General features: G+C 41.0%; 1 protein-coding gene across 1 annotated transcript in view; it reads left to right on the forward strand.

Annotated features, from left to right (window-relative positions):
- Positions 1–1,134: 1,134 nt before the first annotated feature.
- LOC125454002 (ropporin-1-like) overlaps positions 1,135–21,145 on the forward strand; it is a 28,080-nt gene continuing 8,069 nt past the window's right edge. The window contains exons 1-3 of the mRNA XM_059647651.1: positions 1,135–1,168; positions 4,290–4,413; positions 11,900–12,023. Coding sequence (XP_059503634.1) covers positions 1,135–1,168; positions 4,290–4,413; positions 11,900–12,023 — 282 coding nt within the window. The remainder of the gene's footprint in view (positions 1,169–4,289; positions 4,414–11,899; positions 12,024–21,145) is intronic.

A 21,145-nucleotide genomic window follows, 5' to 3' on the forward strand; every position in this document is an offset into this window, starting at 1 on the left:
TGTGTTAGGTGTGCCTCCAACAAACAAACAGTTTTCAGCCCAGTCTGATTAATTCCAATTTTGCTGGGGCTCATTGATGTCACACTCAATCAACTGTTGTCTTGATTTCAAGGGAAGTTGTTCTCAGCTCGCCTGTTGGGTTCAGGTCTTTCATCCATCTTGGACCAACACAGTAATGAGATCAGAAGGTGAATGGACCTGTTAGAACTCAAACTCAGTGATAATGGGAACTGCAGATGCTGGAGAATCCAAGATAACAAAGTGTGAAGCTGGATGAACACAGCAGGCCAAGCATCATTTCAGGAGCACAAAAGCTGACGTTTCGGGCCTAGACCCTTCATCAGAGAGGGGGATGGGGAGAGGGTTCTGGAATAAATAGAGAGAGAGGGGGAGACGGACTGAAGATGGAGAGAAAAGAAGATAGGTGGAGAGGAGAGTATAGATGGGGAGGTAGGTTGCATCCCAAAACCAGCCCAGCCTGTCTCCGCCTCCCTAACCTGTTCTTCCTCTCACCCATCCCTTCCTCCCACCTCAAGCCGCACCTCCATTTCCTACCTACTAACCTCATCCCACCTCCTTGACCTGTCCGTCTTCCCTGGACTGACCTATCCCCTCCCTACCTCCCCACCTATACTCTCCTCTCCACCTATCTTCTTTTCGCTCCATCTTCGGTCCGCCTCCCCCCTCTCCCTATTTATTCCAGAACCCTCTCCCCATTCTCCTCTCTGATGAAGAGTCTAGGCCCGAAACGTCAGCTTTTGTGCTCCTGAGATGCTGCTTGGCCTGCTGTGTTCATCCAGCTTCACACTTTGTTATCTAGAACTCAAACTCAGTACTTGTGAGCAGGTTGATGTTGAGTGCTTGGTAGCACTTTGCCAACCCCTTCTGTTACTTTGCTGATGATTGAGAATAGAATGGTAGGCCAGGTTCAATTTGTTATGGTTTTCATGACTAGGGCTTAGATGGGCAATTGACCATATTATCAGGTATATGCCAGTATTTGAACTGGACTGTAATACCTTGGCTAGGAGTATATTTGCTTCTGGAATATAAGTCTTCAGTACTTCTGTCAGAATATTGTCAGAATGTCATTGAATTCCTCAGCAGCAACTTCATGGATATTACCATGGGACCATGAACTACATTCAACAAAACTGTGGTTACAAGAGTAAGTTGGATGCTTTGAATTTGATGAGTAACTTACTTCCTGATTACACAAAGCCTATCCTCCATTTACAAAGCACAAGGCAGTAGTATGATGGAATACTTTATGTTCCTGGCTGATTTCAGCTCCGAAAGCATTCAAGAAGCTCAATACCATCCAGGCAATGAGACAGAGGCAATATCACTCGACATTAATCTAGGAACTAAGCTAATGTTCTGGGCACCTGGGTTTGAATGGTGGAAGTTGAATTCAATAAAACAAATCTGGAATTAAGAATCTACAGATGATCGTGAAACCATTGTCGATTGTTGGAAAAACATATATGTCCTTCAGGGAAGGAAATCTGCCATCATCACCTGATCTGACCCACATGTGACTCCAGATCCACAGCAACATGGTTGACTGTCAACTGCCCTCTGAAATGCCCTTGCAAGCCAGAGTTAAAAAACAACTACAGACAGGCAGTTAATGCTGGCCAGTGATTCCCACATCCCACGAGTGAATAGAAAGTGTCCCCAGCCTTTGTAGTATCCAGTGCCTTCAACCATTTCATGTTATAATGTGGAGTGAATCAAATTTGATAAAGGCTGGAATTTGTGATACTGGGGACCTCAGGAGGATATTTAGGTAAATCATCCACTTAACACTCTGGTAGTAGATTGTTGTGAATGCTTTGATGTACTGGAGTCCCCTATGATTGAGGGTGGATGAACTTGTTGAGCATCATCCTCCATTGAGTTATTGAATTGTCCACCATTATTCCTGACTGAATGTGGCAGGATATGATCAGTTCGTTGTGGTATCATTTTGCCTTATCTATTGCATACTACTTGTTCTGCAGGGAACATGGTCCTTGTTGTAACTTCGCCAGGTTGACATTTCATTCTTAGTTATGCCTGATACTGTTCCAGCCATGGCCATCTGCTCCCTTCTTTGATTGAAGGTGACACTAGAGCGGAGGATAGGCCAGGCCATGAGGTTAAAGACTGCTAGACAAATGGAGAGATTCATCCAGTCAGGTAGATCAGCAAGGAGGAGATCAGTTAGGTTTTGTCCTCTTATTTGTTGCTTTACCATCTGTGGTATACTTAGTGTAATAGCCATGTCCTTTAGAGCTCAGCCAGCAAGGTCAGTCGATGTGCTGCTGAGATGCTGTTCCTGATGGACATTGAAGTCCCCTAACCACAGGTGAAGTTCTGAACATTAATTCTCTTTTACACCACGGTTTCAGCCTATTGGACAGACAGCTAAATGATACATCTGCAGGTGTTCAGAAACCGAAACATTTCCAAGACATTCCTCATTAATTGTCAATTCCGATGACAGAGATAATGCTGAGTTTTCATTAATCTATCAGAGAAATGACTGAGAAATCTGAAAAAGTTTACTTCAACAATGAGAAACCGAAGATGCTCAGCCTGTTCAACAACTCAAGAAAAACAAGCTGCAAATGACTCCATGAGACCTAGGCTGATGACCACGGAATCAAGACACTGTGTAAAGGACAATATTGCCTAGATTAGACACCTAGACCACTGCAAACACAATTAGAAAGATATCAACTCATCCAGAATTGCAAGACATGGCAAGGAAAAATGTGCTTGTCTTAATTAAGCAGCTGTCTGCCACAATAGATATTCACAAGATTAAAGGTCCTGGATTATTTTAATTACCTGAGTTAACAGAGAAGAGTTCCTTTGCGAAGGAAATTCATGAGATTTAAGGTTTCTAGATATGGTAATGGACCTACAACCACTTCTACAAAAAAAAAGTTCCATGACATATATCTGAGAGATAAAAGATGCTCCAGAACAGAAATGATCCACAGATCAGAACCAAGTTCAACAGTCTTCATGGGAAAGGCCTACCATTCATTTGTGTCTGTAAAGTGTATATTCTGGGAAATTGTCAAACATCCAGACAACCTACATTTGTGAAGTCAAAGACTTGTGGTATAGACGATGTAGTGAAAAATGTAATACAGATATATACATGATTGCAGAATGGGGTAACTCTGGGGGAAAGCTTAAAGAGGAGATATAAACTAACTATTCTGAAGGGATTAATGTACATCTTAAATAAGCTCTGCCCAGATGTCACACACAGTTGTATAACCAAGGACTCCTGTTCCAGTTTTTGGAAGGAGCAGATATACCTACACTAGCTTTCTAAGGCCCCAGTAATTGCTCCTGATCAAATGTAATTTGTACCTATCATGTCTGGTCGGGCGTTGTGGGTCTGAGTTATAGGGCGAAGCTGAATAAGCTGGAGCTAATTTTGCTGGGGTGTTAGAGACTGAGGGTGACCCCATAGAAGTTTATAAAATCATGAGGGGCATGGACAGGGTGAATATTCAAAGTCTTGTCTCCAGGATGGGGGAGTTGAAAACTGGAGGGCACAGGTTAAAGGAGAGAGAGTTAATATTTAAAAGGGATCTAAGGGGCAACTTTTTCACACAGACGGTGATGCATGCATAGAATGAATTGCTAGAGGAGGTGGTGGAGGCTGGTACAATTACAACATTTAAAAGGTAGCTGGATAGGTTATATGAATAGAAAGGGTTTTGAGAGAAATGGGCCAAATGCTGGCAAATGGGACTCGATTAATTAGGATATCAGGTTGGCGCACACGAGTGGCACAGAAGGGTCCACTTGCATGCTGCACATATCTATGACTCTATGACTGTAATAAACCTTGAGGTTATCAAAGAATAACACCTTTCTGTAGATGCTCCAATTTGTCTATCCTCCACCATCAATCAACAGATGGGCCCAAAACATTTCAAAGACAGAGGAAGATTGATGGAGGTGAACTACCTCAAATAATCCTTACCACTACCACATATTGGCAGAAGTGGCAATTATCACAAGGCTCTAAGAGTGGCCATCTTGGAAAATATCACCATTAGTATCAATTAAGAACAAAAGTTGTTCTTCAGAATTAGCTCTAGAAAAAAAAGTACTGGTTAAGTGCTGGAATTGCTGTTTATTGATGAAGTTTTTTTTTACCTGATCTACACATTTGTGAATGCATATTTACTTTTAAATACAGCTATGTAAGTGGGAAGAATATTGTTGTCAATAGTTTGTTCACATCGATAATTTTCAATTTAATGTTTCCATAGGACCGGCAAGGATGCCTTCTTCGCATAAATTTGGATCTGTAGCACAACTTCCAGACATTCTGAAACAATATACTAAAGACTGCATTAGGGCTCAACCTGCTGATATAATCCAATGGTCTACAGAGTAGGTTACATTTGTAGGCTAAGCTTTTTTAAAAGAGTGCATTTTTATCTTATTCTATTCATCCTTTGCCTTTGGCCTTCGCAAAAATAGTCTATACTTTAATTGTGGTTGAAAACACAAGGGACTTCTCCATCACTTCTGACATGAATGTTCACTTGACTGATTTACACGATGTAGAGGTGTCGGTGTTGGACTAGGGTGGATAAAGTAAGAAGTTACACAACACCAGGGTATAGTCTAACTGGTTTGTTTGAAAACACAACCTTTCAGAGTCTTACTCCTTCTTCAAATGTTAGTGACAGAGGTAGTATCAGACACAGAATTTCAAAGTAAAAGATCAAAGGGTTACACCACTGCTGAGGATATACTAAGCAAACCTAAGATGGTGTTACATCTTTAATCATTTAAAAGATTTTAATTAATTAATATGCATATGTAAAATTTCTTTCAAGTCACTGCCCTGAGAAAACTAAAAGTTTTATCAGTTTAAGAAGAGATGACATTTTGGGTCAGACATTGCATGTTAGGTATAAGGCCTTGCTTAGAATCTGTTTGTCTTTTGGTTTGGAGTCAGACTGGTTTTATTTCTAAAGTAGGAATTTATAAAACACCACATTGACTGATTGTCTATAAACTGTGTGCTTTTTGAACAAATAGAATGTATCTGCAAATTCAAATTCACCCCACAGATTTGTGTGTGTGTGTGTGTGTGTGTATGTGTCGTGTGTGTGTGCGCGTGCATGTGCGTGTGTGTGTGTGAGAGAGAGACAGTGTATGTGCGGGAGCGAAAGTGTGTCTGTGAGGGAGAGAGAGTGTGTGTTTGCATGTGTGTGGGGGGAGATAGAGAAAGAGTGTGTGTGAGGGAGACTGTGTGTTTGAAAGACAGTATGTGTTTGAGAGAGGACCTGTGTGAGAGTATGTGTGTGATGGTGTGTTTCTGTAAGTGAGTGTGTGTGTGCTCATGTGTATGAGAGAGAGAGAGTATAGTATGGTCGACTGTAGTGCGACATGAACCTAAGATCCTGGTTGAGGCCATCCTCATGGTAGTACCGGTCTCTTGACTATCAGTCTCTGCTCAGCGACTCTGCATTGTTGTGTATCCTCAAGTTCACCTTGGAGGACATTTATCCGAAGATTTGAGGCCAAATGTCCTTGACTGCTGAAGTGCTCCCCACCGGGATGGAACATCCCTGTATGGCGATTCTTGCACGGTGTCCATTCATCTGTTGGTGTAGCTTCTGCATGGTCTCACCAATATACCATGCCTCGGGGTATCCTTGCCTGCAGTGTATGAGTTAGGCAACATTGGCCGAGTCACATGAGTATCTGCCGTGCACTTGGTGGGTGGTGTTCCCTTGTGTGACGGTGGTGTCCATGTCGATGAGCTGACATGTTTTGCAGAGGTTGCCATGACAGGGTTGTATAGTGTTGCGGTCGATGTTGTCCTGAGGGCTGGGTAGTTTGCTGTGAACAATAATCTGTTTAAGGTTTGGCGGTTATTTGAAGGCGAGAAGTGGAGGCGTGGGGAAGGTCTTGGTGAAGTGCTCATCATCATTGATAATGTGTTGAAGGCTGCAAAGAACGTGGCGTAGTTTGTCCGCTCCTAGCAAATACTGCACCTCAAAGGGCACCCTATCAGACATATACCGTGTCTGTTTTCTGAGGAGGTCATTACGATTTTTTGCTGTGGCACGTTGCAACTGATGATCAATGAGTTAAGCATTGTATCCTGTTCCTATGAGGGTGCCGTTCAACACCTTCAGACATCTGTCTCATTCCTCATCTGAACAGATATTGTGTAAGCATAGGGTTTATTTGTAGGGGATGGCTGTTTCAATATGTTTAAGGTGGAAGCATGAGAATTGCAGCATCGTGAGGTTATCCGTGTGTTGGCAGTAGAGTGAAGTACAGAGGTGTCCTTCCCTGATGGAGATGCATGTGTCCAAGAATGAGACTGATTCTAAAGAGTAGTCCATGGGATGTCTGACAGTGGGATGAAACTTGTTGATACTTTGTGTAGTCATCAGTGATTCCTCTCCATGAGTCTAAAGGAGGAAAATTTTGCCAATGTATCTGGTACATAGCATTGGTTTAGACCAGGCACCATGAACAATAAGATCAACAATTATTCCATTTTACAGAAAATGTGAGGTGAGTACCCAGATATTTCAATCAATAAATAGTTATTTTTGCAGTATATATGTGTAATCCCTACAGCAGCAGACTCCCTGGGAATTGCCTGGGAAATTTAATTTCCCCATGAAATCTGTAATGCATCCTAAAGATGGAGAAGTGGAAGGCTCCAATTCACTTAAGCTTAATAGTTACCAGGTAAAGTTAGAATGTTAAAACTGACTCTTACTCCTGTGTAATTATTAAACAAGCTCCCAGCACACAAACAGCACCCTGGCAATGGTCGTAGGAGTCTTGTGATCAGGTCAGATGTGTTCTTGATGTAAGGTAGCGTGATGAGTGTATCGGGGCATGTAGCACTCCTACGACCACTGGGCATCAGAGTAACACACAAACCCACATCAACCCTATGACAACCGCTCACCCGAACCAAAGACCCACTACCCACTATGTACAGGATCAATGTCATATACAAAATTCCCTGAAGAGACTGTGACAAACACTACATTGGAAACACTACACCACAAACAGGAAGGAAATTAACAACGAGGGTACACGAACATCAATTGGCCGCAAAAAGACATGACCGATACTAACTCATCTCTATCCACATGGATAAGGAGAACCACCAATTCCACTGGGACAACTCCAAGATCTTGGGACAAGCAAAGCAGAGACAAGCACGGGAATTCCTAGAAACCTGGTACTCCACAAAAAAAGCTATCAACAAACACATAGAGCTCGACCCCCATATACACTCCACTGCAAAGGAAAACCAGAAGGGAGGTCATCAAGCTCAACGGACTCCAGAGTTTAAATACCAGGCGGGAAAACACAACAGCGCTTCATCGGAGGCTGAACTGATGATGTTACTCAGCAGGGTAATGAAACGTCTGCGGAAAAACAACGAACTGGCTCGGCGAGCCAACCAACCACAAAGCTGTGTAGGGATACTTGTTGACAGGGTTGGGACCAGTACTAATGACATTTACCATGAGCTATGCTACCTGCCATTGCTTTACATTCTCGAAATGTAAAATGCAATTGGGAAATGGCTGGGACAATGTACAAGATAAAGATAGTAAGTGTCTGTTTGATGGGTGAGTGTACCACATCATCCTGGCAGACAATGCTCTACACAGTTGGAGCAGGCAATGAAGTGAACTGATAGATGCTGAGGAACTGGGGAATAGGAACAGTCTTATGAGGATTGGCTGACTGGTGGAAGGCAGAGAGTGGAGCAAAGAAATCTTTCTCACAATGGCAGTCAGTGACTGTATTGGAGTTCAGCAGGGTTCAGTATTGGCATCGCAACTATTCACATTATACATTAACAATCATGGTGAAGGAACTGAAGGCCATGCTGTTAAGTTTGCAGATGACACACAGGTAGTTGGAGAGACTGGTAATGTTGAGGAGGTGGGCGGCAACAGAAGAACTTAGATAGGCTACCAGAATGGGAAAAAGAAGTGCTAATGGAATACAATGTGGGAAAGTGCAAGGTTATGCACTTTGGTCGGAATGATAGAGGCATAAGGAATTTTCTAAATGGAAAATGGCTTCAGAAATCTGAAGCACAAAGGGACTTGGAAGTCCCAGTTCCAGATTTTCTTAAGGCTATCATGCAGGTTCATTTAGCATTTAGAAAGGCAAATGCAATATTTGCATTCATTTCAAAAGCACTAGAATATAGAGGTATACTGTTGAGCTGTAACAGGCTCTGGTCAGACCATATTTGGAATTTTGTGAGCAGGTTAGGGATCTTTATCTAAGGAAGGATGTGCTGTCGTAGGAGGAGCTCTATAGGACACCCATGAGAATGATCCCGGGAATGAAGGTCTTATCAGACTAGGAGCAGTTGAAGACTCTGGTGAGTGGTGTTCCCATGCGTGATGGCTCTGTCCATGTGGATGATCTGACATGCCTCACAGAGGTTGCTGCGGTAGGGTTGTGTGGTGTTGTGTTTGATGTTGTCTGAAGGCTGGAAAGTTTGCTGCAAATTATTGCCTGTTTAAGGTCTGGTGGTGTTTGAAGGCAAGAAGTGGGGGAGCAGGGATGAAAATGGCAAGATGTTCGTCATCATTGATGATATATTAAAGGCTACGAAGAACATGGCATAGATTCTCCGCTCCAGGGAAGTATTGGACAATGAAGGGTACTCTATCAGTCATGTCCTGTGTCTGTCTCCTGAGGAGGTCATTATGGTTTTTCATTATAGCACATCAGAACTGGTGTTCATTGCGTTGAGCATCATGTCCTGTCTTATGAGAGCATCTTTCAGCATCTTTAGGTGTCCATTGTGTTCCTCCCCTTCCGAGCAGATCCTGTGTATACATACTGCATGTTCGTAGAGGATGGCTTCTTTGACATATTTAGGGTACACCAGCTCTAGAGCAGATGCTGCAACCTGGAAATCAAGATAGAGTCCATATTGTCACCTTGCATTTAGGATACAGCAGATCAGCTACAATACACTGCCAAGCAGATGAGGCAACAGAACTATGCTAACTACATGCACACCAAGAATAGGAAACTGGAGAAACTTGGCCACACCACCAGCTGTTACCAAGCCTGCCCTGGTACACATTTGAAATTGGTACCACCACAGGGAAATCCATTGTCAACTTGTCTGACCACATCCTTCAGCTAGATGAAATTGAAGTTCTCAGTCAAGGGCTCAATTTATGCCCCACTATCAAAATGGACCCATTGGTCTCATGGCCAATACAGAGGCATTCATCAGGTGAATAAAGGTCTGGGAATTCTTCCACAAACCCCAAGATAGCAACAGCGAACTCAACAAGACATCCAATGTGCTACAACAGCCGGCAGAGAGATCCGTAGTGCAGTAACCAAAGAAGAAAGCATCACATTGGACCCTTCCAGAAGGCCGCTGCCCGAGGTTCAACATGTATACTCAAACCATCAGGAGATGTGTTAATGCCAGGTTCATCAGCAGCGCTTACATGATAGTGCAGAACATCACCCAAGCACAACACAACAACATCTGTGGTCTCAAAACCAGCTGCAACATGGTCATCAAACCAGCAGACCAAAGACGAGTCATCATCACACAGAATAGAACGGATTACTGCAAAGAAGCATACTAACAACTGAACAGCTAGGAACATTAGAGACAACAACCTGCCAATCTGACCAAAGAACACACCTCTCAACTCAACAGACTGATCCTGACCTTTGATCCATACCTTCAGAATATCTTATGCATTCTCATCTTCTGTACTTCTCGCAGAGAAAACTTCAACTGCCTTCTGAAAATACACAAAGCCAACACACCTGAATATCCTAATGGGCAATCAAGCAATGGACCCTGTGAGAGAACCTCTCTGGCTATGTCGAGGACATTTTGAAACGCATTGTATAAGAAACAATAGACATTGGACACACTCTACACAACCATACCCTATAATGATGGCATCGCTGCAGCAGCCTCTGTACTCAACACCAACAAATGCCAATCTCCAGATGCCATCCTACAATTCATCCACTTCATCCTCGACCACAACGTCTTCACCTTCAACAACCAGTTCTTCATCCAGACACATGGAACAGCCATGGGGGTTAAATTTGCACTCTAATAACCCAACACTTTTATACACAAGTTTGAACAAGACCTCATTACTGCACAGGACCTCCAACCAATGCTATACACCAGACACGTCAACAACATTTTATTCCTCTGGACTCATGGCATGGAGTCATTGAAATAACTACACAACAACATCAACAAGATTCATCCTGCCATTAGATCTACCATGGATTATTCTTCAGAATTAATCTCATTCTTGGACATGGTCATCTCCATCAAGGATAGACACCTCAGTACCTCACTCTATTGCAAGCCCATGGATAACCTCATGATATTGCACTTCTTTATCTTCCACCATAAACATGTCAAAGAAGCCATCCCCTACTGACAAGATTTGTTATACACAGTTTCTGTTCGGAGAGGGAGGAAAACAATGTAAATTGAAAGATGCTGAAAGATACTCTCATAAGAACTGGATATGATGCTCAACTCATTGAATGCCAGTTCTGATGTGCCACAGCAAAAATCCGCAGCAGCCTCCACAGAAGACAGATGCAGGATGTAACCAATAGAGTTCATCATCAAGTACTTACCTGGAGCAGAGAAACTGAGAGCTAAGTTCCATAACTATGAAGACGGCCTCAACCATGATCTTGGGTTTATGTCATGCTACATGTAACCCTTCCATACAGCCCTTTATTTATAAAATCTTACTTACTGTTCTGTTTTAACATCATCACCTTGATAATTTGTTATGATCGCTCTACCTTAATTAGTTTGAACAGTTTTGGATTACTTATTGCTTTGGTTAGACCCTCAGCATGTGACTGTTATACCTTTCATGTCACTCCAGCGTTTGGTTTGTCTCCAGCACCACCTTATTCTTAATTTTTTGTAACTATCTTTCTGCCTCAATTAACTGGATTATAGATCATCCCCTTCACTTACTATTTGTAGAATCACAGAATTTTGAGAGTGTGGAAACAGGTCATTCAGCCCAACAAGTCCACACCACCCCTCTTAACAGCATCCCACCCAAATCCCTTATTTTCCATGTGTAACTCACCTAAACTAAACATCTCATGCACTATGGGCAAGTTAAGCATAGCCAATCCACCTACTCTGTACATCTTTTTGGACAATGGGAGGAAACCGGAGTACCCAAAGGAAACCTACGCAGACACAGGGAGAACGTGCAAATTCTCCCCGAGGCTGGAATTGAACCTGGGTCCCTGGCACTGTGAGGTAGCAGTGCTAACCACCGAGCCACCATGCCACACTATTCAGAGGTGGACACTTCACTCATACTGTCTGACAACTTTGATCACCTGCAGAGACTTATTATCCAGCCTATCAGCATTCCACTCACATCACTTATGTTCTTTCGATCTCTCTGCTCATTGGTCTCTCTACCCATAAATTCTGTGCTTTTATGCTTTTCTTCACTTCACTTGACTCAGGGCAGTGCTTCAAAAGCTTGTGATTTTAAATAAACCAGTTGGACTATAACCTGGGTGTCACGTGACTTCAAACCTAAGATTGATTTGAACATTAAGAGAATGTAAGGGTATAAAAATAGCTTGGGACAGAAAATACACCATGACACTACTGAGTGGCACAGCAGTATTAAAGGCCTTACATTTCTTATGATTTTAATTGAAAATGTGAATTAACTTCAGTTTAAATAGAAAATAGCTTTGATGTTCTTCACCTACTAAGTCTTTTAAAAACGAAGCATGTGTTATGAAGTCTTATGGTTTCTTTTCTAGAGTGTGATGTTCTACATATATCTTCTTTCTGTAGTTATTTTCGTAATCTTACAAATGGAGGATACCGTCCAGGAAAATCAAAAGAAGAACGATCATCATCTCTACCTCCCTGCAAACCAACACTTACACCTGGTTTATTACGGGCCTTACATGCACAAGTAAGAAAGCAAAGTCTGCACATTTATATTTTTATTAAGAAATTTTATGAGTTAAAACCATAAATATGTACAGCCCTTTTATAACAGAGGCACATTTCTATTTTTTTTTGTTAACATACTAAAGTCTCCAACAAAATGTTATTTTTATTGTATATAATTACTCTGAATCAATTGCTTTTAATTTTTTCATCTTTAGAACATGCAATACCTACTTGTAACACTTTCGATGGAAATAGATGTTGTAAGATTTCACTCAGCTAAATACCTAATAAGTGATCATCTGTTTTTTTAGCCATTCTGCCCTATTTTCAGGTGCCATAACTTTGTCACTGTATTAGAATAGTGTTGAAACAGTATTTTTAAAAAGTACATTTTAAATAAAAAGTTTTGAAATGAGAAGACACATATTTTAACAGGTTTGCGAGATCCTTGCTGTGACAGTTAAGACTTCAATTACAGCTGGTGGATTACCTGTTTTAGCTCATGATTCTTAAGCAGTGAGGTAGGAAGAACGAGGAAGGGATCACCCCCTACCTATAATTTTGAGGACTGAAAGTCATCCCAATCACATACCAGTCAGCAATTTCTACTCAGTCACCAATTGGCTGCCTCAGTTTCATTACGCACATTCTAGTTCAGAGGCCTGGTGTACACAGAGTTTACAATATGAAACGCCAAGAGCAGGAGTAGTTTGTTAGCTAATTTGCTTCCTAATCAACCACATTGATAATAACCACAGGGTTCTAGTCTGTAAGTCTGTGCTGCAGACAAACAGCTCACATGGGCACAAAAAGATGATGGGAGTTCTGGAAGAGAGTTTTGGACGTGACACCATTAGAATGACACCTTCATATTACACTATATTATTAATTTACAAATAAATTGTTAAATGTTATGAGGGTTTCTTCCTTTTGTACCCTTTTTGGCAAATGAGTTTCAGACCATTATTTCTGACAAATGAAAACATTTTTCTATTTCTTCTTTCTAGCTCTTTAAAGCCAGGCTCCCTGGTTATTGATCTCTTTGGTTAAGGGGGATAAGACTTTATAATTTCATACATGGCAAATAAATCTCTTCTCAGCCACTTCTGTTCAAAGGAAGACAGTCCATGTAAACTTAATGATAGCTAACATCATCCTTTCTCGGCAAGATCATTGTAAGTCACCTCCAAACTCTCTGGAGTGATCACGTCCTTCCTGTGATGACCAGAACTGTACATAGTACTCTGGCAATGGTCTAATTGGTGTTTTATAGAGTTTTAGCACAATATTTCCACTACTTTATAGATACCCACTGTTTAGAACATATTCAACTAATATATACTCATTTTATAATGATTTTAAAACAACTCACTCAGACATGAACTTGATTTTTGATTTAACATGAACAGTATGTTATTGCAGTAGAAGAGTTAACCTGCAACTGCACTTAGTTTCAGTTTACACACTTCCACCATTTATAACAGCCTGAGATTTTGTAAAGCACTACTGGACAGTTTACAAGGAGCTGCTGGTAGCCAATCCTGATGATATCCCTCTCCTCCAGTAACTGGCCCTCACTCCATGTCTGCTGAGCTCCAGCTCAGTTGCAGACTCCTGCTGACCACCAGAATGTGCAACTTTTGAACGCTTTACCTCTACGTTATCCCAGGGGATGGAGCCAAACTGTGGTGAAAGTTATCCTCATGGTCAAAGTGGTTGTGGGTGACAATGGCTGAGAGTGGCTGGAGCACAATGATCTGGTTCATATTGTTTGGGAGACTGCTAATGCTCGGGCAGGCATCCCTGACATCATTCTGGTGCAAATTGTAACAGTTATGTCAGCCTGGTTCTTTAAAATGATTCTGGATCTAACACAAACTATGTGTGGCAGTTACTGCTGCCAGAATGATTCTTTGACCTGATTGAGTATTTCCATTCTTATAAGAAAGATTGCTGGCAGATTCCACTGTGCACTGTTAATTCAGATGCCATTCAGGTTTCTTTGAAAATCTGCTTGCTGTATCTGTGCCAAGGTTGCAATAAGCAGAATGGTAATAGTGGGAAACACTCTGTCCAGGGCGAGAACATAAACCAAATTTTTTACAGCAAAATAATTTCCATTAGTGCATTTTCATTTAGTGTGCTCTTTCTTAGAAACATTAGGTGAGCTAAGTTGGGATAGCTGGACAATGTGCCTCAATTAATGAAGAAAGTATTCTGTCTGCTTAGAGTCATAGAGTCATACAGCACGGAAACAGATCCTTTGTCCAACTTGTCCATGCCAACCAGATATCCGAGGCTGACCTAGTCTTATTTGCCAAGATATGACCCATATCCCTCTGAACCCTTCCTATTCATATACCCATCCAGATCCCTTTTAAATGTTGTAATTTTATCAGCGTCCATCACTTCCTTTGGCAGCTCATTTCATACATGCATCACGCTCTGCGTGAAAATGTTGCTGAACAAACCGATGGAATTATAGGCTGACAAGTTTCTGGATCCAAATGAACTTCACCCTAGCATCTTAAAATAAGTGTTAATGAAGCATTGGTATTAAATTTCCAAAATTCCCTGATTCAGGAAAACAGCAAATAAAAGTCCTTGATTCAAGAAGGGAGAGAGGTGAAAAATAAAAAAAACTATTGGTCAGCTGGCTCAACATTTATTGCGGAAAAGGTGTTCGAATAAAACATAAAGAGATTTGTTGCAGCATGCATGAAAAAGAAAGCCTTAAGGTATTTTGGAAGAGTCAACATGATTTTATTAAAAGGAAATCATGATTACCCAATTTATTGAAGTTCCTTGAAGGCATACCATACACTGGGTAAAGGGGATTGTGAACTTCCAGTATACATTTGACAAGTTGCCACATACAAACAAATGCTCATGGTATGGTGGTACCATATTAGCAAGGTTAGAAGACTGACAGGCTGGAAGAAAACAGAAAGCATGTGTGAATATCTTCTTCTGATTCAAAAGCTGTGACAAGTGGAACCTCATCAGGGTCTATGCTGGGGCCTCAGCTTCATATAATTTACATTAATGATTTACATGAGGACAGTGAAGGCATTGTAGCTAAATCTCAGATGACACCAAGATAGGTCGGAAAGTACATTGTGAATTAGGCATCATGAAGTCGTAGATGGATATAGATAGATTGTATGAATGGGGAAAAAGATCTATCAGATGGAGTATAACGTAGAAGTGTGAAGTTGATCACTTTAGCAGGAAGAATGAAAGAGTACAGTACAACTTAATTGGAGAACAATGGCATAATTCTGAAGCGATGAGAGATTTAGTTGTTTGGTGCATGAGTTACACAATGTCAGTGTACACATAAAGCACAAATGAAGAAGGCTAGTGAAATGACATTCTTTATTATAAGAGGAATTAAACATAAGTATGTATGCTTCAGTTACATAGGGCATTGGTGGAACCATACCTTGAATACTGTGTGCAGCTTGTTCTCATATAAGGAATGATGGAAATGCATTGGAAGTTGTTCAGAGGACAACTCTGAGTTTACTCTGATTGATATCTGAGTTGAGCGGGTTGTCTTATGGGGATTGGATGAATGGGCTGAGCTTGTTTCCACTGGTGTTTAAAAGAGTGAATTCTGACTTGATTGAAGTAGATGACATCAAAATAGAATGTTTTGTTTTGTGGGTCAGGCCAGAACTACGAGGTACTGTTTAAAAATTTCATGTTGCATTTTTAAGACTGAGATGAGGCTTTCTTTTTTCCTGGCAGCACGTTGTGCAATTTTGAAACTCTTTGCCTTAGAAGTTGGTGTAGGTGAATACAAAATTGCATATATTTTTGACAGGCAGGGAAATCAAGAGTTATCAGGGATAGATATGAATGTGGAATTCAAAGCACATACAGATCATCAACGATTTAATTGAATGGTGGGGTGAGCTGAAGGGGCTGAATGGTCCTTTTCTGTTCACTTCTTTTTGCATATTTATATCCAGTCATAGAAGATTGGAACGAAGCTTCAATATTTCCTTCTTGCTTTTCTTAATAGCTGTAGGATACATTCCATCTGGGCTTGATGATTATCTCCTTTCAAAGATGCCAAATCCCTTAATATTTCTTCTTTCAATTTTACTGCAACCAATATTTCACATTCCTCCTTTTGAAGCACAATGTCTGCATCATCAACCATTTTTTTGAGAAGACAAGCACAAAAGTATACATAATCGGGGTAAAACAGTGTTACTCGTGACTGAGAAATTGCTGAAAAACCCATGGGGTCTGCCTTGACTGCATCTATTATATAATACACTCTGTGGATGTCGGAAAACCATTTTTCTGTCACTCATATTTACATCATGTTAATTCTAGTTGTTAGACTGTAAGTTCTGTTGAATCATTGCATTTTGTTTTAATGTTCTAATTTTGTACAGTAAATTTTATTCTGTGTGTCCAAAACTGAAATCTTGTGCCTTTGATTTCTTAATAAGTACCTGGATTTCAAACTTTATCCACTTTGAGCAAAAAATATTACATGTCCCTAGCCTAACTGAAACATAAATTTGGCAATCTCATCAAGGATCATAATAGAATAAAACATATGAATAATTCAGATCTAGCCATATTTTATCAGCTCACAGTTCATCTTCAAGATTAGATAAATGTGTTCATTGTTGTTACACCCCTGAGTTACACCACAGAATTACATATAGGTATATTTCTGAACAACTGGCAAAACTTATAACAGCAAATAAACATTCTTCTGTCTACATTTAGCATTATTTACATGATACCAAATCTGACCCAGCAGCACTGAAAACAAGCAAGATGGAGAAAAAGTGGCAAAAACTTAGCACTCACTTACCTATTAACAATTCTCTCACATTGTGCAATGTTTCGTACCAGAAGAAATTCCAAAGGTTGCGAATTGATTAATTTTATAAGTTAACCATAATGGCCAAAGTTTTAGTTTAGCAAAACTATCTAATGCAATCATAAATGAAAGACTGGGAAATAATTCTGTGACTGATGTTTTAATATGAATTCTTGGTATGTAAAAAAGATTTTAACGATTCAATAAAAAGGAATGTACTGCTCTGTACAATGAGGAATCATAATTGATAACAGAAATTATTTTTTAAAAATGAACCTGTTGGCATATTATTAAAAAACTTGTAAAAATACAAGTCTCCTTCATTAAAACACAATAACCGACCTACTCAGTGTTGCTTTATTTGGAGAAGATGCAGAGATGTTGTTAAACACTATACCGTGTACTTCAAATTCTGATGAAAAACACTCCCATTGGTCCCTGAACCAACACGCAGAGCATAGTCGTCATTTGGGCATAGAATGAGTGTGATATTAGCAATGTTGTCATGGTGCAAGCTCAATCTGAGTGGCAGATGAATGAACTACTTTCAGGTTTTGGGTTTATTTTCCTTCAGGTGGAAAACTGTAAGCACCTGCTCCAGCTACACAGTTTTCCATGTCATAAGGTATGATATTAAATGAAGAAGCAGTACAAAACAAGATTTAAATGAAGAAGCAGTACAAAACAAAAGAATTGTTGTGGAACTCAAGAAGAATTCTTGCTAATTCTGCTCCAGATAAATCAAATATAAAATATAAACACTTACATGTTTGGTGATGCTTTCAAGGATAGTCTTCAGAACAGATCAGTTGGTGTTACAACAATGAAGAGTGCAGGAGGGCATACCAGTTACACCTGAAAATAAAGTGTCAACACAGTGAAGCTACAATAGAGGACTAGTTGGGTACCAAGCAGCACAGCAGAAAGCAACAGATGGGACAAGGCAGGACAAACCCACAACTAAATGATCAGATCTAAGCTTTGGCATCCTGATTTTATCCATTTGTGAATTGTGGAGATAATTGAACAACTCACTGAAGGAGCACGCCACAAATGTCACCATCCTCAATGATGGGGTAACCTAACACTTAAATGCAAAAGATAAGGCTGAAACATGTACAAGCATCTTCAATGAGAAATGCTATGCACAATCCATTGTGGGCTTACTCTGAAGACCCCAGCATCATAAATATTAACCTCCAAACAAATTGATTCATTCCCAGTGATATCAAGGAACACGAAGGCACTAGATACTGAAAAGGCTATGGACTCTGATAACATTCTGGTAATGATACTGAATGTTTGTGCGCTAGAACTGGACATGCCTCTCAACAAGCTATATGCAGCAATATAGAAATGTTCCCATGTATACCCGTCCAAACAAAAAAAAACTAAATCTAACTTGGCATATTATCACTTCCGGGCGCATGGCACAAGTAAAATGTAGGGCTTGCAGGGTAGTTTGATCTTAGTAGAATAATAGGTCAGCACAACATTGTGAGCGGAAGGGTCCGTACTGTACTGCACTGTTCCATGTTCGATGTTACTCTACTTTCATTTATCAGCAAGGTATAGAGGGTGTTTCTATAGTACTGTCAAGCAGTACACACTAACAACAATCTGCTCTCTGATGCTCCATTCGTGTTCTACCAGGCCCAATCAATTCCCGACCTCATTACTGTCTTAGGCCAAACATAGATTCGAAGGGAAGTGAGAATGATTGCCTTTGAAATCAAGGTAGGACCTCACCAGGTGTGGCATAAAAAGCCTGAGAAAAACTGTAGTCAATAGGAATTAGGGAAAACTCTCTACTGGCATGTAGGAAGATGGTTGTGGTTGTTGGGGTCAGTCATCTCAGCTCCAGAACATCTCTGCAGGAGTTCCTCAGAGGAGTGTTCTCAGCCCAACTATCTTCAACTGCTTCGGTTTCAACAGTCCCCTGGGCTGGATGGGACATATCCTAGGATTTTCTGGGAAGCTAGGGAGGAGATTGCAGAGCCTTTGGCTTTGATCTTTATGTTGTCATTATCTTCAGGAATAGTGCCAGAAGATAGCAAATGTTGTCCCCTTGTTCAAGAAGGGGAGGATGACAGTCCCGGTAATTATAGATCAGTGAGCCTTACTTCGGTTGTGGGTAAAGTGTTGGAAAGGATTATAAGAGATAGGATCTATAATCATCTTGAAAGGAATAATTTGATTAGGGATAGTCAACGTGGTTTTCTGAAGGGTAGGTTGATTCTCACAAACCTTATTGAGTTCTTTGAGAAGGTGACTAAACAGGTGGATGAGGGTAAAGCAGTTGATGTGGTGTATATGGATTTCAGTAAAGCGTTTGATAAGGTTCCCTGCGGTAGGCTATTGCATAAAATACGGAGTCATGGGATTGAGGGTGATTTAGCAGTTTGGATCAAAAATTGGCTAGTTGGAAGAAGACAGAGGGTGGTGGTTGATGGGAAATGTTCATCCTGGAGTTCAGTTAGTAATGGTGTACCGCAAAGATCTGTTTTGGGGCCACTGCTGTTTGTCATTTTTATAAATGACCTGGATGAGGGCATAGAAGGATGGGTTAGTAAATTTGTGGATGACACTAAAGTCAGTGGAGTTGTGGACAGTGTGGAAGGATGTTGCAGGTTACAGAGGCACATAGATAAGCTGCAGAGATGAGTGACGCAGAAAGGTATGAGGTGATTCACTTTGGAAGGAGTAACAGGAACACAGAGTATTGGGCAAATGGTTAGATTCTTGGTAGTGTGGATGAGCAGAGAGATCTCGGTGTCCATGTGCATAGATCCCTGAAAGTTGCCACCCAGGTTGATAGGATTGTTAAGAAGGCATACGGTGTGTTAGGTTTTATTGGTAGAGTGATTGAATTTTGGAGCCATGAGGTCATGTTGCAGCTGTACAAAACTCTGGTGCGGCCACACTTGGAGTATTGGTCACCGCATTATTGGAAGGATGTGGAAGCATTGGAAAGGGTACAGAGGAGATTTACCAGGATGTTGCCTGGTATGGAGGGAAGTCTTATGAGGAAAGGTTGAGGGACTTGAGGCTGTTTTTGTGAGAAAGAAGAAGGTTAAGAGGTGACCTAATAGAGACATACAAGATTATCAGAAGATTAGATCGGGTGGACAGTGAGAGCCTTTTTCCTCAGGTGGAGATGGCTAGCACAAGGGGACATAGCTTTAAATTGAGGGGTGATAGATATAGGACAGATGTCAGAGGTAGGTTTTTTACTCAGAGTGTAGTAAGGGTGTGAAATGCCCTGCCTGCAACAGTAGCAGACTCTCCAAGTTTTAGGGCATTTAAATGGTCATTGGATAAACATACGGATAATAATGGAATAGTGTAGGTTAGATGGGCTTCAGATTGGTTTCACAGGTTGGCGCAACATTGAGGGCTGAAGGGCCTGTACTGTGCTGTAATGTTCTATGTTCTATGTTCATCAATGACATACCCTCTATAATAAAGTGGGACATGGAAACATTTGCTGACGATTACATAAGAGTACCATTTGCAGATCCTCAGAAACTGAAGTAGTCCATGTCCAAAGGCAGCAAGAACTGGATGACATCCAGGTGTGGGCTGACAAATAACATTCATGCCACACTAGCTCCAGGCAATGACTATCTCCAACAAAAGAGAATCCAACAATTGCCCCTTGATACTCAGTGGTATCACCATTACCGAATCCCTCACTGTCAGTATTCTGGGGCTTACATTTAACTGAAAATTGAAGTGGATCAGCCATATAAACTCTATTGATAAGAGCAGGTCAGAGGCCAAATCATGAGACATGCTATGCATCTCTTGACTCCTTAATGCCCATGCGCAAGTCAGGAGTGTGATGGAATATTTTCAACTTACTTGGATGAGTACACCTCCCGTAATAGTCCAGAAGTTTAACATCATCCAGGACAAAACAGCCAGCTGAATAACACACACCTAACACCTTCAGCATTCAGTCTCCCCACCACTGATGCACAATGGCAGCAGTGTGTACAATCTCCAAGTTGCATAACTCGCTGAAATTCCTTTGACAGCACCTAACATCTCTGCCACCCCGAAGAACAGGAGCAACAGAATCATGAGTACACTATCACCAGCAAATTCCCATTCAAGCTATGTACTCGGAATATTATCACTATTCCTTCACTATTGCAGGATCAGATTCCTGGAACTTTCTCCCCTACAGCATTCTGAGTGTCCCTACATGTAATGGACTGCACCAATTCAAGAAGGTAGTTCAGCACCAATTCCCAAGTTTGATGAGAGATGCCTCACATAGACAG

This window comes from Stegostoma tigrinum, chromosome 7, assembly GCF_030684315.1.
Source record: "Stegostoma tigrinum isolate sSteTig4 chromosome 7, sSteTig4.hap1, whole genome shotgun sequence".
Lineage (NCBI taxonomy): Eukaryota > Metazoa > Chordata > Chondrichthyes > Orectolobiformes > Stegostomatidae > Stegostoma > Stegostoma tigrinum.